This window comes from Antennarius striatus, chromosome 15 (assembly GCF_040054535.1).
Source record: "Antennarius striatus isolate MH-2024 chromosome 15, ASM4005453v1, whole genome shotgun sequence".
Classification (NCBI taxonomy): domain Eukaryota; kingdom Metazoa; phylum Chordata; class Actinopteri; order Lophiiformes; family Antennariidae; genus Antennarius; species Antennarius striatus.
The window spans coordinates 11,650,193-11,672,851 of NC_090790.1; the positions used below are offsets into that span (position 1 = coordinate 11,650,193).

The 22,659-nt window shown below is 41.3% G+C and overlaps 3 protein-coding genes and 1 long non-coding RNA gene across 4 annotated transcripts; 2 read left to right on the plus strand and 2 right to left on the minus strand.

The window, feature by feature from the left end:
* Window positions 1–129: 129 nt before the first annotated feature.
* LOC137608796 (TBC1 domain family member 10A-like) lies at window positions 130–7,075 on the minus strand. Its single transcript, XM_068335377.1, has 9 exons — window positions 6,551–7,075; window positions 4,977–5,076; window positions 4,683–4,790; window positions 4,461–4,567; window positions 4,268–4,382; window positions 4,059–4,124; window positions 3,381–3,570; window positions 2,692–2,846; window positions 130–2,555 (listed from the first exon to the last, which is right to left on the minus strand). The coding sequence occupies exons 1-9, from the start codon at window positions 6,712–6,714 to the stop codon at window positions 2,151–2,153; spliced, it is 1,410 nt and encodes a 469-aa protein (XP_068191478.1). The 5' UTR covers window positions 6,715–7,075; the 3' UTR covers window positions 130–2,150.
* LOC137608797 (uncharacterized) lies at window positions 2,985–4,957 on the plus strand. Its single transcript, XR_011038241.1, has 3 exons — window positions 2,985–3,303; window positions 3,391–3,590; window positions 4,727–4,957. It is a non-coding gene; the product is annotated as an uncharacterized lncRNA (long non-coding RNA).
* Window positions 7,076–8,633: 1,558 nt separating the features above from the next.
* On the minus strand, window positions 8,634–15,931 carry LOC137608016 (protein phosphatase PTC7 homolog). The gene is made up of 6 exons (XM_068333981.1): window positions 15,414–15,931; window positions 13,271–13,450; window positions 12,238–12,436; window positions 11,454–11,577; window positions 11,227–11,356; window positions 8,634–11,031 (listed from the first exon to the last, which is right to left on the minus strand). Exons 1-6 carry the CDS (start codon window positions 15,613–15,615, stop codon window positions 10,973–10,975), a joined length of 894 nt encoding a protein of 297 aa, XP_068190082.1. The 5' UTR covers window positions 15,616–15,931; the 3' UTR covers window positions 8,634–10,972.
* Window positions 15,932–16,118: 187 nt separating this feature from the next.
* Window positions 16,119–20,674, plus strand: LOC137608015 (calcium-binding protein P-like). The gene is made up of 4 exons (XM_068333980.1): window positions 16,119–16,134; window positions 16,229–16,306; window positions 16,419–16,588; window positions 17,048–20,674. The coding sequence occupies exon 4, from the start codon at window positions 17,055–17,057 to the stop codon at window positions 18,456–18,458; it is 1,404 nt and encodes a 467-aa protein (XP_068190081.1). The 5' UTR covers window positions 16,119–16,134; window positions 16,229–16,306; window positions 16,419–16,588; window positions 17,048–17,054; the 3' UTR covers window positions 18,459–20,674.
* Window positions 20,675–22,659: the final 1,985 nt, after the last annotated feature.

The following is a 22,659-nucleotide window of genomic DNA, read 5'->3' on the forward strand; positions in this document are numbered from 1 at the left end:
TGAGTGTGGGTGTGAGGGTGCTGAATGATAACACAGGGTGTATTGAAGTCCAGCTTGTTCAGCTCAGTCTGGATGGCACCTCTCTCGTCTTTGTTTAATATGAAATGCAGGGAATGAAATGCAAAAGCCAAAGGTTTAAACTTTTATTGAATCAAAAGTTAATATAAAATAGCTTGACTTCAAATTACCTAAACTTCCTACACGATCGTCAGAAGCAGGTAGCGGATTTTCAAGCTCCAGGCTTTATCGATTATCAGTTTAATTATAAAAGTTGATCGTCTCATCTTCCAAACTGGAGTGTACATTATGTTAATTTAAAAAAAAGCTCCCAACACCAACAGCAACAGGATTTAGTTTTGATATCCATCACAAGTTCATAGAGGACTGACTATATCCTGTAAATATCTGATCCTTCTTACTGACTGGGTCAATCAGGACTGGCACTGGTTCTGTCAGTTCATGACAGTATAGTAGGAACTCAAGGAAAGTCAGTTGAATGTGATCCAAGCCGTTGCCACAGAAAACATTTAAAACCTTCATACTTTAACCTTTACAAGACGCGGACGGTGAACCGCAACTCTTCATTAGCATTAAAAAAATTAACTCGTAGTAAATCTTTAAATATAAATCTGCTCAGTGTTTAAAATCAAAGCACCCACCACCGGTTTCCATTAGAAAACAAAAACATCTCAGTTGCACAAGAAAAAAATTAAATGTTGGATTCAGAGTTTTTCAGGCAATTTCTTCATTAAAACACAAAACACAAGTATTTCCATGAACTGTTTGATCACCATCAGAGATTTGAGGATGATCTTTGATATCTGTTGCTACTCATATGCTTTAGAGTCTTTTTTGTAAACATGCAAATCACTGGCCAAAAAGAAGGAGTTGCCTATCTTTAGATTAATTTTACCATCAGAGCATAACTGCTGGATATTCTAGTCACATCTTACTTGAACTTCTTTATTTGTTCTAAATTTTGTTCTTGTTATATTAAAAAAAAAGATTAAAATTTCATTCATGGCTGTTTGGTCAACAAAATCATTACCATGGCCCTTATGTTTCCATAGGCTTCCCTGATTCAGAACGTAAAATTGAAATATAAATTAACAATAGAGAAAAATTCAGTTTGGGTATGAATTTAAAAAATCCTTTTTTCTTACAATTTCAAATCTTGAAAAGGACCCACAATCTTTTAAACATTATGTAAAAAAAACCAACAAACAAACAAAATTACAGCTTCGTAGTAAAGTTATATTTCTCATTCATTACACTAATATAAAACTACTGGTCTCCCAAACAAATAATCGAATACTGTGTCCCAATACGATTGCGTAAACTGCTTGGACAACACGTATTTTAAAAAGTGTACAAAAACCATCTTTGGCTTCGTGGCACAAAATCTCCTTGTGCAATTTTCCTTCATTTCAGACTGACACAACTTGTGTCAGATTCCACTTTCCACAGGATGGCTGCTGGTGATTGGCTGAGACAGAGAAATGGTCTCTGGGCGACCTCTAGTGTTCAATAGAAGTAAAATCCCACATGCAGCAGAAGACTGGTCAAACCCTGCAGACGCTTTTCTGCAGGTCAGTGAGGATAACTGAGCTGAGCAAACCAGCAGTTATGAATCTCTATGTTGCAGTTAAAGAGGAAGACTAAAAAGGAAGAGTGCTCTAGAAAAGGCCTCAACGCTTAAGACTAAATCAGACTTCATTTTACCTGAGCACTGCCTTTAAAAAGTTAAAAACAAGCAGCAGCTGAGACTCCAGGACTGTACAGCAAACCCCTGAGTGTTCAGTCATACTGTAATAAAAGCTGCTCCCACCTCATGACACATTATCGTCATCTGCTGTTACTTGAGTTCAATTATAATGACTTTCTCATGACAGCTTTTAATAACATGACGTTGAAAATGTGTTAAACACATGAGTTTTGCCAGCTTTTACATATTTCAGAATATTTCTAAATGCCATAACATTTTCCAAAGTGTTGCAGATGTAAAAACCACCATCTTTTAACAGGTGGTCATGAAGAGGTTTGTCATGTTAGTGTCACCGCTAAGCTGGAAACAGGTGTACTGCAATGGAATGTTGTAGCAGAATGTTGGCGTGGTGTGTTGTGATGGAATGTGTTTGGCACCAACCCAACTACAGGTAAGTATCAAGGTCTGCACTGCTCAGGCTTTCTTTGGATCCACCTGTGGACACGTTATTCAGGAGGGCGGAGGCGTCGGCGGGAGAGAGGTAAGGATTAATGGGTTCCTCCTGCGGAAGGATCGTTTTCTTCAGGAGTTTTCTTTTAGATATTACACTTTCCTTCGCGTTCTGTGCCACGTCCTCGTCCTTCATGAGCCCCAGAGGAGGCTCCACAATGATGGCCGGTCTCTGTTTAAGGTCTTGTTTGTTGGGCGGCTCAGCAGCCATGATGGCTTTGGCGCCGTGCATCCTGGGAGGGGACATGGAGTGCAGTTCTCCATGACTGTCTTTCCAGCGCCGCACCTGAGCATGGTGTTCCTTTTCAATGTCTTTCTCAGACAACTGCAGGTGAATGATCTACAACACAAAGGGAGAAAGAGGTTAAATACCCAGTGATGACTGTTTTTACCTGAGCTATTCCAACACATTACAGATGAATTTGTCAATTTACACAGGAGGACCAAGTCACTGCATGACAGAAATGGAACTGCACCTCGTGCACTAGGAAGCTCTCTTGCATGTACTGGGGCTGTATGTTTCGGAGCAGCTCCATGGTCTCATAGAGACCTTGACAGGCCTTCAGTTTCTCTTGAGATCCCAGCGTGCATTTCAGCAGAACCAGACCAACTCGGAAGAGGATCTTCACTCCTGGGAACCAGATTGTATCAGACAACAAGTAGCTACAGCAGCTCCTTCATTTCACAGAAAACAAAGAGTACTTAGATGGAAAAAGTCTGGTGCTGCCATGTGTCACAAAGTTTGGCAACGTGACGATCAAAGTAATAAATATTCTTATATTCTTCTCCCCAAAGTAAAGGAAGAGATCTTTTATTTAATATTCATCTGCAGTGTTACTTTAAAGGTTATCATGCTCTGGTGTTTTACAAGTAAAATGAAGGATTAGTTTAAGTATTAGTCACATGAACAGGACTGGGGCCAGATTAAACACTGCTGCTGTGTGTTTAAACACACTTATTATCAAACACACACATTACCAATCCATTATAACTGCTTTTGATATTTAGTGGTAAAACCTGCAGGAGTAACAGACTTTACTTGCTGTAACCACAGGGTGTGTTTGCTTGCTGTGCTCTCCAATGCTACCGTAAGTGAGCACGCAATATTTAACATCAGCACAATGCATTTTCATTCACCAAAAGACATTATGTGTTAGCATCTCACCCTCACACAGGAACGTGTCCCAGACACGCAGCACTGAAGCCCATGGAAGAGTCCGAGAAAAGGCGCACATGAACCACTCGGTCATGTACAGGATGGGGTCCAGCTTGTGCTTCTTCAAGTGACGATGGGCCACGGGGGACACCTTCCTCAGCAGAGCGTTCAGGATCTCTCCGTCCAGCTGGATCGCTTCCTGTGGAAAGAATGAGAAACGTCAGTCAGTGGAGAGGGAGAGAGCGAACAAGCACAGTTTGTTAATTCTGAGTGATAATCTCATCCTTGAAGCCGGGTCACTGTCTTAGGTCGTTAGTTGTTTACATATCAGTTTCAAGCCAGAGATATACCAGCCTGAGAATCTGAGCAAAACTAAGAAAACAAATTCTTTAATATATATAGATGCGAAGATTCAGTATCATAACGTGGCAGAAATGCAGCTTTCTGAAGAGAAATCCTCTTTAACATGGCCACAGCCTTTACTCCAACAACTAACGCTCATTTTAGCCATGAACACTGTTGAGATATTATTAACTCACTGAGAGCTTTGAACATCCAATCCTGTTACAGGTTGTACTGTACAACATGTAATCAAATGCTCTCAAGAGGACCAAGCTGGTCTTATGATATGAATGCTATGTGTGCAAAATGATGTAACTGTGTGTATGTGTTTGCCTGGACCCTTACCAGCCCCGAGCTGTAGTATCCAGGGAGGTATTTCTCACAAATCTGGATCAGAACCCAAAATGCATCCTGGGATATGGAACAGAAACAAGAGCAGACATTTATTACAGTGAACTTTGGTATATAAAAGAAGGAAAAGTCAAGGGATTACGTTATGAGGGTCAGAGAAAAATATTTAAGAGAGGGTGGTTGATTCACTGGTGTGTGTTTACCTCTGCTGGCATATGCATCAAGAGCAGAGCGGCGATGGGAGCCTGAGCCTGACAGTAACCCTCATCTGGACGGTACAGAGTGTAAGCTTTCAACACGCTGAACAGGTCCTTCTGCCTGCATGTATGATGATAAAACTTATATTTAGAAACTATATTCAGCCACAGTACACAATGCTGAGACATCAGCACTTACCCATGACCACCTCTTGCAGCAAACATTTCATGGAAGGGAAACTGTCGATGGAGGTCCCTCTCAATTATGTCAACCCATTTAGGATCGCCTGGCATCATGTCCAGTTCCTAAAGCACAGTAAAATTTAAAGCTTTTGCTACGTGATCCTTGACATTCTTGAGCGATCTCACAGCTTGAACTCTGAATAAAGTTACAAGAAAGGTTTACAAATGTAAGGCCAACCTGAAATTTTCCTTGGTTTTGTTCTCTTTTCACTTTTCCTCCAGTGAGGTAAAGCCAGGCCCGGCCACGCAGGGAAGGAGGGATCCCCTTCTGACATCGCTCTTTCACCTGTTAGTCACATGAGCACATGCAGACAAGAAAAGTGAAGAATATTATTAGAAGTCTGGCATCAGTGTGAAAACATTACAGGTTTTTCCAGTTGAATTTATATTGTTTAGTCAGTGTTGAAACTGTTGGCACCCTAAAATATTCACGTGAACTTTGGATAAATTCCTGATAAGAAGGAAAGAAGACCTTTTTGTGTTTTTTGGCCATCCACTTGTCCCAGCTGTTGAGCATCTCGAGCCATTTTGCTTCCCGTTCCCTCAGCACATGATTGGGGATTTCTGCATTACTGTAAAGATTGGACCAATTATTATAGATAACATAAAACAAATCACATTCATGCAGACCAACACGGGTGTCATTTTTACTGTATTCAAGACAGAGAAATCCTATCACCAAAGGGGGCAGGACTCTGGCTCATCTTCTTGTTGTCCACACAGGAAGCCTAACCTCAGACAAAGCAGTGGAACTCTTGCCAACGGCAGCAAAGTGTAAGGAAAACAGGAAGCTGTGGGAAAACTTTCCCCTTGTTGAGTTCCCTATAACATCACACACAAAACTTGCACTACTGTCATTTCACTACTGTATTTCTGAAAATGTTTCGTATTTTTATGTGTACACTTCCCTGATAACTTCAAACGTGCCTCATTTTCTTAGTAAACAAATTTAAACAAACTAGGTAAAGGAGCTGGCTGACATGCTTTTGAATAAAACAGCCAAAGAAAGTTCACAAGATGTCAACGACTGAGCTCAAAAAAAAAAAGAGAGAAGCTCTCCATGAGCTGAGTCCAGCTGACAGCGGGGGAGACGGGTCACACCCTGGACGAGTCACCAGATTATCATGGGACAGAGCAAATCCACTAACTATCTCATGTCAGATGAGAGGCTAGAGCGTCCCGGTTTAATCAGTTCTTGTGCTACTAATTCTAAGTCAGACCCAAAGAAAGATTTCACGCGAAGTCATTCTTTGTCTTGTTATTATTCACTGAAGATATTGAGTGTTTGTGTACTTAATAAATGACTCACTTCTGCCTTGTATTTATTTGTCTTTGTGGCTTTTTCCTGTTTCATTGCATTCTGGTTTCTTCTCTTTTTTGTTTGTCAAAGCACTTTGTGAAAGTTTTAAGGTGCAATAATTTAAAAGAAGCTATGAATAAAAATCAGATTTGTGCCTTTGACATGGAGATGAACACAAACTCGAATTTCATGTTGCTCCAAATGAGGATGGAAAAGGTTTTACCATCTTGAAAAAGCTGAGGTGGATATTTTAAAAAGAACAAAGAACTGAAGTGTATTTTAGTTTCAAGTGATGTCCTGGACGATTTCAGAGAAAGTGTCATACAAAGTCTGTGTTGCGATTTGAAGCATGTAAGCCTGGGGATATTACAAATTTGATGATGAGGAATGGGCTAAGATTCTAGAAGAAATACTACCAGAGAATGTTGTCTAAAGTGCATCAGACACAGTAGATCAACAACCAGACAGGCAGAGGAGCATTACGTGTCATATACGTATAAGGACAAAACACTTCCATTATGTTCTACTTTCAGTTATTTAAACTGTTCATGTTTGATGTACTTATTTCATAATTTTACCAATAGTAACAGACCTCAGAAGAGCTAAAACGAGGTCTTTAAACCAGATATCCATCTGCTCCAGATTCACCCTTCAAGGGTAATTAAAGAGGGTTTTCAACCACAACATGGCAACCCGAGTTTGTGTATAAACAAGCAAGTCAGGAACAAGTTATCATCAACACTTACGTGTCTCCTGAGGACTGCTGGGCCCCTCCGGTGAATCCATACCTGTCCACCTGTCTGTCCCCGTTCTCCTCTGGCTCGGATCCATAAGAGCTGCCATTAATATCTGTCATCGTCTCAGCGCTTCCGCCCAAATCAAGTCCATTACCGAGCTCGGTTTTTGCCATTTAATCAGCGTTTACCTGAGCAGAGGCGCCAGGTCTGCAGTGTGTTCTCATCCCCGTCAATCCTCAAAGCCGAACTTTAAAGCTTCAAAGCTTTAAAGCTCTCCATGGAGACGTCCGCAGGCTAGCTCACCAACGCGTTAGCTAGTTTACTCGCTAGTGCCGTAAAACCAACTAGTGTCGGACACCGAGTTAGTCTCATAACCAGCCGTTCGTTTTGCTAGCAAAGCTAATGTTTAGTTACCCCCACCTCGTGTAACTATTCCGGTGAAAATACTCCTAACGTTACTAAATAATTAATTAGCTGCATGCTAACACGCTAGCATCACACAGCTGTCAGCTGACGCGCTGCTGTCAGCAGGAATGCAGGTTAGCTCGATGCTACCCGGAAGTAAGCAGGAGATTAGTAAACAAAGCATTCAAGGCGTCCTGTGACTCTTTACCGCCACCTGCTGCTGGGGAATACTTGTACTGTTATAAAAGACATTCTGTTCTCATGAATACCTAAAATTATTTTCCACAGCTTGTCATCCTTCTCCATCTCTTCTCTGGATGTGCTGAAACCATCAAAATCTGCTCTCTATAAGTTTGTCTTGAAAACATCTCACCTTGGCTGTCCCTCTGATGAACTAATTTCTGATCCGATTCAACCTGGTCACTCCTAGAGAACCTCAACATCATAATTTCCACCACCTCCAGCTCGTCTTCCTGTCTTCTTTTTAGTGGAGCTGTCTCTAATCCCTCCATCATGGCTGTCCCCACCACTGCCTTATAAACTTTACCCTTCTAGCAGACTCTTGAGTCACATCAGATACCTGACACTTTCCTCCACCCTTTCCAGCCTGCTCAGATGTTTCTTCACCTCCATACCACACTCAGCGTTGCTGTGGACTGCTGACCCCAAGTATTTAAAAACCCCCACCTTCACTATGTCTTCTCCCTGTAACCTCCAAACGTGGTCATCCTGTGGGATGACGAGACACACCCAGTCAGTGTGTCATTGCTGAATCTGTGAAAGATGTTCAAGCTGCCACTCAAGCAGAAGTTAGAACATACTCCATCAAGGTGTGGCCACTCGTCTGTTGTTCCCACTGATACATGGAGTGCTTACCATTCCACTGTCGCGGAATGGTAAGCATTCATCACTTCTAAAAGTCAGTCACATGTTACTTTAAGAGGAGAATTAACAATAAACCAGCTCTACACAGAAAACAGGTTCTAAGGTAAAAGATTAAGTGATCACTACATTAGGTGCAAGAGCAGGATTGTTTTTAAACCATTTGTGTGTACAGTATTGCAAGTTCAGGCTATTTAAGAAACTTTCATATACAGTATAATGTTTATATACTATACATATACTTTCAAGACATTAGTAGTGTTAGTGTTGTAAGAAATATTGGTCTAATTGACTTCTAAATGTAGATAAAGACTTTCTTTGTAAAAACTGTAAAGGATTAAATTGCTCTATTAATGGAGCAAAAAAAGAAGCATAAAAATCTGAGATTAGAATCAAATTTAAAGAAAGCTACTGAAATACTGGGTTATTGATATATTTACATGACAGCAGCAAAAGAATCTACTTGAGGATTTTTACCTGCCCCTTACTCTCTGTGCTTTAATACATTTTAACTAATCATATTTCCGAGATAGAATTCTAACAGGTATCAATCCAAAATAAAGATGCCCTAAAAAGTGTTATGTGTGAAATACAATCAAGAGTGGAACAGCAGAAATCGGTAAAATTCAAAATCAACTTGAGAAAATTTACCTGCCGTGCTAAATTTAGCCCTTCTGCATTGCCAACATAATGCTCTTTACACACAAAAAATGGGCTCTTATCTATATCAACATGTGTTAAATAATGAAACCTATTTAAACATTTAAACTGTTAAATAAAGAATGTCAACATGAAAATGCTCAAATTTAATATAAATACTAAATTCTTTATTTAAATATTATACATTTTGTAAAACATATGTACATAAATTATACCTGCATCGTTAGCCGTACCTTTTGTACACACAAACATTGCTTGCTGTAAAAAGGACAATCATACCACACAGACTGCAGAAGCACCTTTAAGAAGAACCTCATGTGAGGGAAAGATGGACACTTCATTTACATCAAACATTGGGGGACAGGAACTAGACACAAGCTTGCAATGACAGGAAAGGCCTCGATTATAGTTTTAACTATTAAGGCTGAAACTGTGCTCGTCCTCTTACTGTAATATTACAGCACCATTAACAATCTCACCGCCCCGCCTACATCTTTCTGTCAAATATAGGGTTACTTTCACCAGTAAATGTAAGTTCAGACTCTTTATATAACACATAACTATTCTAAAGACCAAAGACCACAACTGTGTGAAATTAACTTTGACAAATGGTGATAATTCAGAGACAGAAACAATCACATGTTAAGATGCAGCATTGAAATTGTGGGGAAACATGTCGTTTTTATAGAAGGGATATATAAGGGCAGAGTCCTAATCCTGTCTTTACTATGGCTTTCCTTCTTTGGTTTCTTATAACTGTCTTCAAATCTGTTGCAATCTGACACATATGAAAAAAAAAAAGAATACAATGTGAACTTTGTTCTGAAAAACAACATAGCACAGAAAATACATTTTAACGCTCATCTTAACATTTCTACACACAAAAACACACACTTCCTGATCATTGCACAGAATTCCAAGGACAAGAATTCAATGTAAAGAATTTACAGTATTGCTCTATGATGTTTGTCACAACATAACGCATTTACATACACATACAACAGAAGCACATAAAAAAAATGCATCTTTGGTGCTACTGTTTTTAAACTGTAAAGAAATCTAAACCACTCAGATGAGCTGTTATGAAAATGGAACACACCATCATGGACAAAAAACTGATTGATTATTGTCATTTGATGCTGCACATGCATTTTAAATGCACTCTTACAATCATGGTGACTATAATCAGACATTGCGTCAAGTCATATACAGACATCAGAATTACAAGGAATTAAAAACAGCAAAATAAGAGCAATAAAGAACTGAACTTTAAACATTTCATGTTTCGGCAGACACTTCAAACTTTTAAAACTAAACGTTTAAAAAAATACACAATTTCCTTTTTAAAACTCAAGCCTGACCTATCATTGCAATTTTAAGCATTGCCAGATGCTAAGTTTACAAGTTAACAAATATAGACATTGAATACGACACATTTTGATAAGCTCTCTCTCTCTCTCTCTCTCACACACACGCACACACACTCTCTTCCAAATGCAAAATCATTCTTAGTTTCCTATTAATCGCAGCAGCAATCAATATCAGCACATCATCTTGTTCATTCATTGAGTGGAAGTGGGAAATCGACAAAGGTCACAGCAACACAGAGGAATATATTACCCAAATGCACGAGTACATCTTTCACAATAGTAACAAAATAGCAATCTGCTTCAATGACCGAAGACAAATGAAAGGCTGGAACTTAGCTCTGGAAACAAAAAATATTTACAACTTATGAGGATGTGCACGACGACAGATCCCACAGCTGAGTCGCGACAACCGATCAACTTTCACACATAGGCTCAAACTCATGTTGCATTATCCCTTTAAAGGTTTTATTTGATCTGACCAGTCACCGGTCAACTCTTCCACTGCTCGCATTCCCACACTAAAGACATTAAAACCCGACTCTCACATCTCATTCTGTGACGACGTCCACTCCTTACACCAGCATTCTTTGTTCAAAACACATTTGCAACACGAACAGATGAACACTCGGAACAAGATCGCAGGATTAATTAGTCACCTCTATAATAATGCTCTACAGAACCCAAAACCATGGCTTACTCCTTATATTATCACTTTTTATACATGAGGGCTACAAGATTTTGAAGCCACCATGCAAAGCAAACTCCTCTGTAATGCCGCTTGATCACGCAACACGATGTGGGAGACTGACAGGCATCCCTCACCCCTTATAGTCATCGCTTCCTACATCATAATCGACATGGAAAAGCTGAAGCTGCCTGCTTCCCCTTAACTGTTCAAGCACAACAAAACAGAGGAAAAAAACACAAATGTACACCGGTGGATGTCGACCCCGCAGTGAGGAGTGTCCGCCATGTTGGCGAGCCTCTGCTGTCAGTGCACAGGACGCAGTGCATTTGTTGGAGGGCTGCAGGTGAAAGACTCAGGTAGATGGGAAGGAAGGTCCAGCCCCAGAGCAGCACACGCACACACACACACACACAGTCACACACATATTCAGTCTGTATATTCAGCCACAATGGACAGCAGCACCGTGATATCATCTGGCTTCCCTCCTACAGGACAAGACAAAAAGAGTGTGAGGATCTGTTTAGTTAAGTGACAGAAATGTCTCACCCAGGACCATTCTGTCTCCCCCAGGACCATTTTGGTTTAATATCTTATTTACATGTGTTTACACATGTAAATAAGATATTTGCATGCGTACATATTTACATTATTTACATGTTTTCGAAGGACAGGACACTCACCTCTTACATTCAGGCCATTGTCACAGGCAAACTGTGCAAAAGGGGACATATAGTTTGGGTCGTAGGCAAGGTCGTGAGCTTGCTTTGCTATGCTCTGTGCCGTCTGTAGCACGCTGTCATAGTTGGTGGTCTGAAATGAGCAATAACAACCAAACATGAATAACCCTTGTTTATTATATGGATGGATGTAGGATCTCTAAAAGCAAGCCGTTATCTAGAGTTGGTACCTTCAGTTTTTTGAGCTCCTGAAGGATCATGTAGTCTGGCATGTTGTCGAAGAGTCCGTCGCTTGCTGTCAGGATGATGTCACCGAGCTGCACATCGATGGAGGAACTATCAGCAGCTTCAGGACTACAGGAATTCGGCAAGAGATCAAGATTAGTCAGAAGTTATACAAGAGCAGGCACTACCTGAACTGCTGTTGGCAATGTGGTTCACAATATAGAACTAAGCAGGTCCACAAGTTGTCAACAAGTTATTACTTATTGACATTTTATTTTATACAGGAGGAGCAGGATTAAACCAACAGAGCAAATTAAATAAATTTAACATATAACACTGAGAATAAGGATAAATAAAATTAAAATGAAATGAAACAAAATAAAATAGCATGTTCAAAACTACAAACATGACATGAGAGTATTTTCATTCATAGAGGAAGATTATCAAGTATCTTTGTGGATATGCCAGCAGTGTGACACCAAAGACGGATATGGTTTATCCCAAAAACATTGTGTTATTGCGACAATGTTTACTGCCCACGTGAGGATAAATGTTTCAACTGATTCACTTTGACTCCAATGTCTTCACGCTTGTTTACAAGAAAAGCTGAAAGTGAACAAAGCATTCTTTTTATAATGCTTTACACGACACATGCAGAGGTGTAACCTGCTGAGTCATTGGTCAAAATGTAAAAAGGCTGGCGGTGTTCTGCAAAGGTACCAGTATTGCCACATTACATTGTTAATTGGTCCTCACACTTGAACCAGACGGTCCTATCGAGCTACTGACCTGTCGCTGAGCACCACCCCTTCAGCTCCAGGAGGAGCAATGGACAGCTGGAACGGCGTGTTAAAGTAGTGCTGCTGTTCGTCCGAGCGGTGAACCACTTCTCCTCCGCGAACCACCAGGAAGCCGGAGTCGCCAAGGTTACACGTGTGAAGCTGGTGACTCCGTCGATCCAGAACCACGATACACGCTGTGCTGCTCCCTACGAAACCACAGGAGGGCAAACAATAATGTTACAGGTGTCTGTTGTCAATACAGGTATAAAATCTAATCACCACTTGGACAGAATGCAAAGAAATGTTTCCCTCAGGGTTCGCTTCACTTCATTTTCTCCAGAGGAAAAATGTTACCCCTTGTTGGTCCCTCTAAATGGGAATGATAAATTAAGCACAGTAATTTGCAAGTGTCCTTGCACAAACAGAAAAAAAAGAGAAAAATAAACACATGGGTCATGAAGGGTGCTTATCCCAGCACTTGAGCCAAGAAAGGTCAAGTACAGACCCTGTCACAGCTTCCCAAAATAAAAGTAGGCCATTTGACAAACATTGTGTGTCTGTGCTGGCTGTGTGTCAGGGATGCAGAGTCCCCAGAAGAAATGTGACCTTGGTCACAAGTTTGACATGTGCATGCTTTTAAAATAATATCAGCCCTCCTGCAATGTGCTGGTTACAGATGCTGTCTTGACCTTTCGGAGCTCTGGTATGAGGCAAAATGCTCATCTTGCATAGTTGGACTCATCGAGTCTCAACTTCCACGGCTTGGCGTGCTGAATTAGAAACTTAAGTTACATCACTCATTACGATGAATATCTAAGTAAAATCTTTTTTAACTTTTGCACAAAGTTAGCGTAAGAAATATGACATGAATTACACCAATGTAAAAAAACATCTTGCAAAGCAAGGCCACCACACATGACTCATCCTGCAGTGTTATTATTTTTTTAGTTCTTCACTTGGGAAGCGTGACTCAGTTCTCCACTGACTGGGTGTGGATCATAACACATCATCTGTGTGTGGTTGTCTCTGTGAGTACTCACCTAGCAGGGGAACTTTGTTCTGTAGAAGCTCACAATAGCCAGATGTCAGGATACCCACAGGATTACTGGGGGTGAAGCGTCCCTCCTTCACCAGTCGCTCACATGTTCTCATTAATGTGGCGGAGAACTGGGATGGGTCAACACCATAGTCACGCCAACCACCTACGCCATCGGCAACTCCTGATGGTCACAAAGGGTATACATGTATTTAGATGTGCTACTATGTTGTCTATTTGCATTTTTTATAGAAAAAAATGCCAGTTGCACTAACAAAACATATAAATTATTTAAATATATTTAAAGCAGCTACACCTTTCCAGTGACTACACTGTCCCCTGCATGCATCAGCATCATGAGCAGGTCTGGCTTTGGAAGATGGTGGAAGCCAGTGAAAGGTGTAACTTTTAAATTCAACTTTCATCTTCAAACTGCTTGCAGCGATCAAGTTTTAATACTGTAAGTTAAGATGCGACCCTACAATACCCAACAGCCTAGCTTATATAACCATACCAGCAAGATGTCACTCTTTTTCCGTATTACAATGACCTCATTGATGCCTAATAGCAAGGGTGATTAGAATTATTTAAAGTGTCATATTATCAGCTGAAAAAACAAAAATGTCAGGACAAAGGCTGAAATTTACGATAGCCTTTTTGGAAAATGGCCATAATGGACAACAGTTTTTATTTATTATTTCATGAAAAGTTGAATGACATACATCAGCGCTGTGTTATCAACCTCCTTGAATTGATTCTGTGCAAGTCACATGGTTGTAGTGATGTGCACGCCGTTCCCAATGGTGAGATTCCCTGATGATCACCTTTGAAATAGTTTGTGGACTCTGCCTCCCTAATTTGTGCTGGAGGTGGTAATGGTGTGGACCCACTGATTCATGTTAAACAGTGAACATAGATTCTGAGGGGACACTGTCCTGGCAAACACTGAACGCCTCACCTTTGCAGGCAAAATCTATTTTATGACTACAGTATTTGAATCCTTATTCTTACTTATTCTGTATGCCTTCCAAAGATGAATGTTTTCGACGAGTAAAGAAAAAAGAACGTGAAAACATTCTTGTCTAAGAATTTCACACTAGTTTGGCAAGTGCACAGTAGAAACTCCAAGAAATGTGGTATTTACGTTCCAACTCCTGCACGGTATGTTCACTGTAAGTGGTTTATTCTCAGCTGACCGAAAGCAACCTGGAACACGCGTCAAAACAACTGTTGTGATCGTGAACAGTTTATATGAAACCAACAACAGAGTAGTTAAATATAATTAAATGAACTGAATTAAGTTTGAATGACATTGTTAGTTGATATCTAATCTAATAAGCGAGTCTAATGCATCCATAATGAAGCTAACACTTCTCTCACGCTCAATATGAAATTCAAGTGCCACTACTCGGCTGTCTGTCCGTGCAACACGTGAAGCCCTTGTATTTCGTTCCACTATTCTTTTTGTAGATACATTTTAGCACCATTGTCATTTTAAACTTCCTTTTGATTGAAAATTTGTTAAACGTCGTGTAGTGGTCGAAATGCCCGCATGGCTGCTCGGGCATAGCGTGAACTTCACCCAGCTGTCAGCTGCAATGAGGACAAAGCGACAGGCTAAGCTAGCAGGCTAATGTGGCTATTAGCAAACATGGCCGCTTCCATGCTCTACCATTCTGACCTTTGTAAGACATTGTAATATAAGTGTATAACGTTGTAGAACGAGCTTTTCAGTGTTATGACAGTCCGATTATGCTTATCGATAATCTCGCATTTTATCTTTTAAATATATTGCATCAACGGGGTGCATTATTTGGCTGGAGTTTATTTGGGTGAAAGGTCACGTGGTGTTCCCTTAAAAACTATCCGCCAAACGGCCGTTTCGCAATTCACACATCAAATGACGCTCGGCTGGTGCTTCGTTTGCGTCAATTTTATGTAAACGTTTAACCGGTTTCAGGTCATTTAAACGCACTTTAGACGTTTCCAAATGGGTCAAAGAGCTCTTAAGTTTATGAAGGTGCGGGGTGTTTGTGTTTTCATCTGCTGGGTCGTTCACGTGTAAGCTAGCTGAAGGTCACCTGAGGAAAGAGGCGTTATAACGTGCGTGCAAGACAGTCATAAGGTTAATACAACACAGAGCTTACCTAAGACGTCTGCGGTCCTGTGTCGCGCTATGAAGCAGGCATCATCCCCATAGCACATCCCTTTCTTCAGGATCCCCTTGCGAAAATCTTTACCGAAGCCATAACTGGCGCTAATCAGACTGTAGTCCCGACCGTCGGTCTGAGAGAGTCCACCCAGGACAGCCCTGGCTACCAGTCGGCCATACGAAAGTACGGATAACATCCCCTAGCAAGGAGTGACCCCGTCTGGCTTCTAGCACACGCGTTGCCCTCTCTTTCTCTCACTACCCAACCGCCTGATCTTGAGGCTTCTAACGTGGATCAACCCCGGCCGTCCTTTTCAGTCCATCCGCTCTCGCCCGGACAGCTTTCCCAGAAACAGTAACGTGGGCCCAGCAGTTGCTAGCGTGGACAAAAAGCAATGATTTCAGCTCGCTTTATGTCTCCACTGTGAATGTCCTGGTCGCAGTCCCTCCGCTTGGCTCTCTCCGCACCGACATGTTTCCAACAGTTTACCGGACGGCAGCTCAGAGTACATACGGGTGTTTGAGCGGTTACGCTGCTGACGTCACGGCAAAACTGACATCATCCAATCACAGAGCAGACGGTACCGCCCACAGGCCAGGCCTTCTGCATTTAATGGATGAGATCAGATGCGACGAACTGCGCAGGCTTCGGGTGTGCACTTGTTTTCAAGGTCTAGAACCTGATTTTGACCGCTATATAGCATGGAAGCGCGATGGTACGCGTAAATGATAAAGTCCTATGATCATATTACGAGCGTTTCTGAAAGAGCAGATTTATTGAAATTCATTGAATATCGGTTTTCTTTGCAGATGAATGGAATATACCCGTTAATATAGTTCAATTTAGCATACGCGTGTCGTAACTGGCGGCCATTATGTAATGGAATAGTAAGTCACCATTTATGTGCTTCTTAAAGTGACATACTTATGATTATTAACAAATAAATTTGTATTAGTGCTGATAGTTTTCACAGAAAATTGCTTCTTGTAATTTATCTAGACTACCCCTCCAAAACCGGCACTCGCCGTACATCAAAACGAGCGCATCCTTTCTCGAAGAAACCAGCACGTCCAGAATCAGACATCTCACAACGCACCCGAGGGACGGAGGACGTCGGTCAGTGGTCGCCCAGTAGCCGTCGAAGCACACAGCTAAAACGTTATTCCACGGTAAGTAATAATTTGTTCACGTATTTACGTCGTTGCAATCTAATCTGATTTAGTGTTAATGTTACCAATGGGTGGGATGATGTTCATGAAAGAACGTTTTAAGAATTAAAAAAAAAAGCAGGTCATTGGTTATAGCGAATATCGCTGGCATATTGACCGCGTTGATTTATTATTTTGACAAATCAATGAGGGAGTGATGACTAATGTTCACCGCTTGAATATCCCTGAAACTGACGATGCTACATTTTAAGAATCAGATGATTATTTACTATATCATTATATATTGACTTAAACGGCAACGATTTAATATTCGCTCCTTTTCTTAAGCATTGGAGGAGTGACGCTATGATTTTGTTTGCTCATCATCAAATAGAGCATTCTACAAAAGGTGTGTGTGTGTGTGGGGGGGGTAATTTTGTTCTGTATTGCTTATTGACATCAAAACACGTTTCTCTCCAGGGACAGGATGAGCAAGTTGGGTGAGATGGCTCCTGTGTTTCTACTTTTTGTGATTCTTCTGAGCACGGAATTGACATGGGGGAAAAGAGGTGGCAGTAGTGGTGGCAGGAGAACGTCAACCTTCGGAAACAAGGGTGGGACACATTCAAAACCATCCAACACCCAACCCAATCGGAACACCAATCCCTACCCCTCTGGTGGAAGTTACCCTTATCCAGGCAACTCCAATCCGGCAGGATATCCCAGACAAAACCAACCAAGTAAACCAGCAGCTGGTAGTAACCCTAACCAGTATCCCGGTAGAACCAATCAGGGTAATCCAGCAGCAGGTGGCAATCCAAACCAGTATCCAGGGAGAGCTGGAACCAACCAGGGAGGATATCCGAACCAGAACCCTGCGGCTGGAGGCTATCCAAATCAGTATCCAGCTGCTGGAGGCTACCCGGCAGCGGGGGGCTACCCAGCTAGAGGCTATCCTAACCAGAATCCAGCTGCCGGAGGCTACCCAGCAGCGGGGGGCTACCCAGCAGCGGGGGGCTACCCAGCTAGAGGCTATCCGAACCAGTATCCAGCTGCTGGAGGCTACCCAGCTGCAGGGGGCTACCCAGCTAGAGGCTATCCCAACCAGTATCCAGGTGCTGGAGGCTACCCAGGAGCAGGGGGCTACCCAGCAGCTGGGGGCTACCCGGCAGCAGGTGGAGGGTATGCTCCCCCCAACTGGAACCCAAATAATAAGATCCTCAGTCCTGGCTATGGTGGTGGAGGCTATGGATTTGGGGGTTACGGTCGTGGGATGGGAGGGTCTCCTTTCTCTCATTCTGTACAGAGTATGGGTTACAAGCCCAAGTCTTCTGGTTTTGCCAAAAAAGCCATCGTGGCAGCAGGCGTCGGCGCCGTGGCTGGAATGGCGGTCGGATATGGACTAGGGCGCTTTCCTCGACCACATTTCAGTTTTCGCAACCCTGAAGAAGAATACTACTACAACAACTACATGTACCGCCGTTACGGCTCCCGATCCACAGATGAAAAAGACTTTGGAAGGGATTATGTCTACAATCCCCCACCACGGGCAGAGAGTTACGATAAATTCATGGAGCGCTGTATGAAGAGGACTGATCTTCTTAAAGAGGAGAAAAGCAGCTCCACTCCAGCTCCAGGGCAGGGCGGAGGCAATGATGACGATGACGACACGGTTAGCATTGAGGAGATCGGATACCCATCCCTAATTGAGCAAATGAAAGCCCGGCGTTGTGTTGAGCTCTACATGGTCTACTCTGAGAGTTTCCTGCAGGAACGAAAAGCCGAACAACAGTTGCACCCTAGCAGTCACAGCAGCCCCCTGAGCTACGGGGGGGTTCAGCTCTTCACCTCCCTCCTGATGCTACTGTCCAGCATGCTGCTTCTGCAATGAGAATACCCAGAGGAAATGTGCACTTCCTCCTGTATATCTGCACGCCTTGTATATTCTCTCCATAGTGGAAACCATAGCTGTACACTGGCAAACTCATATCTAGTCAGTCATTTGTTACTCTTGGATGATAACTAATGCAGGTCATTTAAGAGGAATTAAAGGTAGTTAATTTTGTGTTGCACAATCTGCACATATTTGTTCTGTTTAACTTCTTTGAGAGTTTAATTTGCACTTTTAAAACACCTTATTGAGCACTGAATGAAGAAAATACTGTAGATTCAGGTTACTAAATTTAATCTTTTTTTTTACAGTAGATCTGCTACTGTGTAAAACAGGAATGTGATGTTAATACTTTTATATGTGTATACAAATCTCTTTAAGCCACCCATTCTTTAAAATGGTTCATAGTAGTTTACTGAAAGGAAATCTAATTGTAATTGGATATCAAGGTGTGACTTGGAGTCGTACCTCATTGGTGCTCAATCATTAGTTACACTTCATTTTAAACCAGCCTGTTCAGATTATCAGGTGTATTGATTTTAAAATCAATCTTTAAAATCGGAAGACGTTAGGAGATGATCTTTCACCCAAAGGTGCTAAAGGACGGAAAAGGAGCTGAAAAGGTTTCACAAAGAAAGACATGAATATTTTCCAGGACATCTGTGATGAGGTTCAGCTGTGTACTGTTACGTAACGGCGAAAACAAAAACTTTAAATGATGCATGTGCTCGTGTTGTTCCTAACAACTTAACATTAATTCAGGCCACATGTAGCAAATATTTTCTCTAAATCACTGAGTAATTAAAACATCATGGCTTTGAAGTTGGACACAATTAATTGACCGCATTGGGAAATGTTTGAGGCGATTTTTTTTCTGGGAAAATAATTTGATATCCCACAACAGACCACTCAGCCACACCCATGCGCTGCACGCTACAACGGTCTGCTGCTCAGCTGCCTGGCAATGCCTGACTGGTGTGCGATCGCCCGTCGTATTAAGGGAGCATCTGCTGACATGTCTGTGTTATCAGTGCTGTTGTCAATACCTTTCCTGCTGTTGAGAACAATACGTGTGTTCGTCTGTAGCTGCGCCTGCAGCTTTTCCTCTCTGTAGTCCTCTAGTGAACGTTTGTGAACCAAGGCCCGGTACTCTAATCTGCCTATCTCTGTACCTCATTGCTTCGTCGTTGCTTCTTACTGGCACATCTATGTAACTCCATGTGGAAGTAGATACCAGCTTATCTCATGTCTGTTGTCAAACTAAAATTTCTTCATAAACTTTGTACTAATCTTATTTTTTGTATTTTTTTTGTTTCAAATTTACACTAGATGTCACAGCAACTCAAAGTAGTCTTTGGATCTGTGTGTCTTCCTCTCATCAGGTCTCACTCGTTCACAGTGAGACAGGCAGGTTGTGGCAGGTCTGTAAATATCTGCTTGCATTTTAAAAAATTTTCATCTTTCCCTGATTTTTATTTTGTTTGTCTCTCCAAAATCCGAATTTTGTTTTTCTCCCTCAAAATCAGGTTAACGTCCTGTCATCTCCCAGACAGCTGTTGAGGCTGTGCATACTGGAAGTTGTTGATTTCGTGTTTGGTTGTTGTTTTTTTGCGTTTTATTATTCTTGCTTGTTTTTGTTTATCTGGTTATTTAAACATTTTTCCCCGCTGTGGGTGTTTGTGATTTTGCACTTTGTAACCACGTGTCTTGTGTTTTTTATGCTCCATTAATCGAGTTAAAGACCGTTGATGATGATGATGATGATGAGGGTGGTAATGATATAATTTTCAGGGAATTTTCACTTAAGTAATTGTTCAAATTGGAAAAACAAAACCCAAACTGTTGTGGATCATTTCTATCTCATACTGGTAGAAAGAACTGGTATTCAGTAAAGTCAGGATGTGGTTTTTATAGATGGGCTTCACTCATCTTTCTCCTTCATTCTTATAATCTCCACTTTGTAAATTTTCACACACATTCAAGTGTCCTAATGACACTGTCATGTTCTGTCTAGGCTGAAGAATATCTTTAAAGTGCACTTATGTCTCTTTAGGATTAGATATTCTGACACAGTATCGATGAGCTCATATTGGGAATATACAATCTGTGTGAAATCCTCTGCTTCGGACCTGTAATTGTAAAGACCGATTACCTTTTGGGTTTACCAGTGAGGTTTGTCATAGCTGATTGTATGTTAAATAAAAGAAATAACAGAATACCAGAGTACGCTCTCTTTTTGTCCTTTAGGGTACCCTTTAATTCAGCAAATATTGAAACAAAAACAAAGCATAGATGAATGAGAGTGAAATTCTAACCAGAGCTTCAGACTCTCAGCCTCCACTCGGCTTAAATGACAGTAAATGGAATGTTTTGACATTTTCTGATCCCCCTTTTATCTGAGTTTTAATGAATAACCTTGAGAATGATTATTAGATTAATTGATAATGAAACTAACTGCAGTCAGCACACATCTGTAATAGAGGAATATGTTCCTCTCCACTTGAGTTAAGTACTGATTTTTTTAAACTAAAACTGATCAAACATGTTCTGTCCGCAAGCGTTTGAAACACAATCACCTCATGCACACGTGATATTCTATTTAAAAATAAGGAATACAAAGGTCATTTGCTCAAAGGACATTTTATTTTGTGAGATGTGATAACTGATCTGCTGGTGATCAGACATTAAATGTCTCCTATCCAGGCTGCTATGAAGAAAGACACCAAATGTCCGAGTGTGAGGAAGATATTTGCACTGGGGGCGGGGGCGGCTCCCTTAACGAAGGATCTCCAGAATGACTGGTTGCGAAATCCTTGACGTTCATTGTAGTGAAACCGCTGATCCTTTTCAGAGGAGGTGGTCTTGTGCCCCTGGTGACCCCCAGCTCCGTGCTTTGGCCTGCCAAAAAACCCCAGTCCGTATCCAGTGCCCGTGCCACCCAGCATCCCAGCGGCTGCTGCTCCTGCCCACTTCAGGCCCTGCTCGGAGAGGCCCCCACTCAGGGAGGGGGATGAGTGGCTGTTACCTTTTCCTCGACCCTTGGAGCTGCCTCCTCGCTTGATGAAGGACTGCTGCACTCCTGGGCACAGAGCCGCCATGAGCAGCAGCCAAATCCACAGCGAGAGAAGCTTCTGCTGGCCGACCATGACGTCAAACCTGTCCCCCTAAAAAAACAAACATTACATTCACAAAGAAATTCCTTCATTTGGATCACTTCAGGTTGTCAATTATGAATGAAAGGGTTCACATAAGAAAATGATCTACAATTTTAATTATTGAACAGAAAGCATTTTTATTGTTCACATTCCTGCGTTGCTTTATTTCAATGACAAGTCTTTTCTAAATCCTTTTTCTATAATCCTGTTTTTGTTATATTGTACAGTCCTGAAAATATGAACATACTGCTGTTATTTTTTCATTATGAACTCTCAGTTGAGAAATTGTTGGCCGTGGTCCAAACTGGTGTAAAGGCTTTTGATTTTGTTCACTGAACATCCAGTCACATGATCACCAACAGCAGCAGTCCAGAACTATCTTCTCTGTCAACAATGAGAAAAGCTGTGAAATATGTGTGTGTTGCCTTTGTTATTCCCACATCTGACAAACAGCGTGTATTAAACCTCTTTCCAAAAATATACAATATATATATAGAAAAGGCCTCAATTATATTTAGCAAAATGTTTATGCCATGCATCATGAAGGAAGTGTTTCATAAACCCAAAATCACACAGGTAAAACATGATAGTGAGCAATTTTCAGTCATAAATAATGAGCATCTCATAAATAATAACAATAATAATAAAAAATATATTAATAATATTTTACCTTTCCAATCAGTCACACTATGAGGTCACTTTGTCCTTTGTCAAGCAACAGCACCTACAGTATAAAAGCATTTTGCCACCAGTATTATTTCCACAACATCATCTACTCAATAGAGAAGCTCCACCCCTAAACAAACCCTGCTTTGCTATTGGTTCAAGATTAATAATTATGTACATTGTTGAATGAATTTAGCTGATGGTGGCTTTTCACATAGTTTTCTCCCATTATGCACCAGATATAAAGGGTAGGACTATTTTTTGTCACAGGCGTACAGCAGCTCCACATTTATATTTGTTACTTCTTTAATAAAAAGCACTCAGGTTTACATCTATGCAAAACTTTGAGGTGGCAAAGGAAATTTTTAGTGAACTTTTCT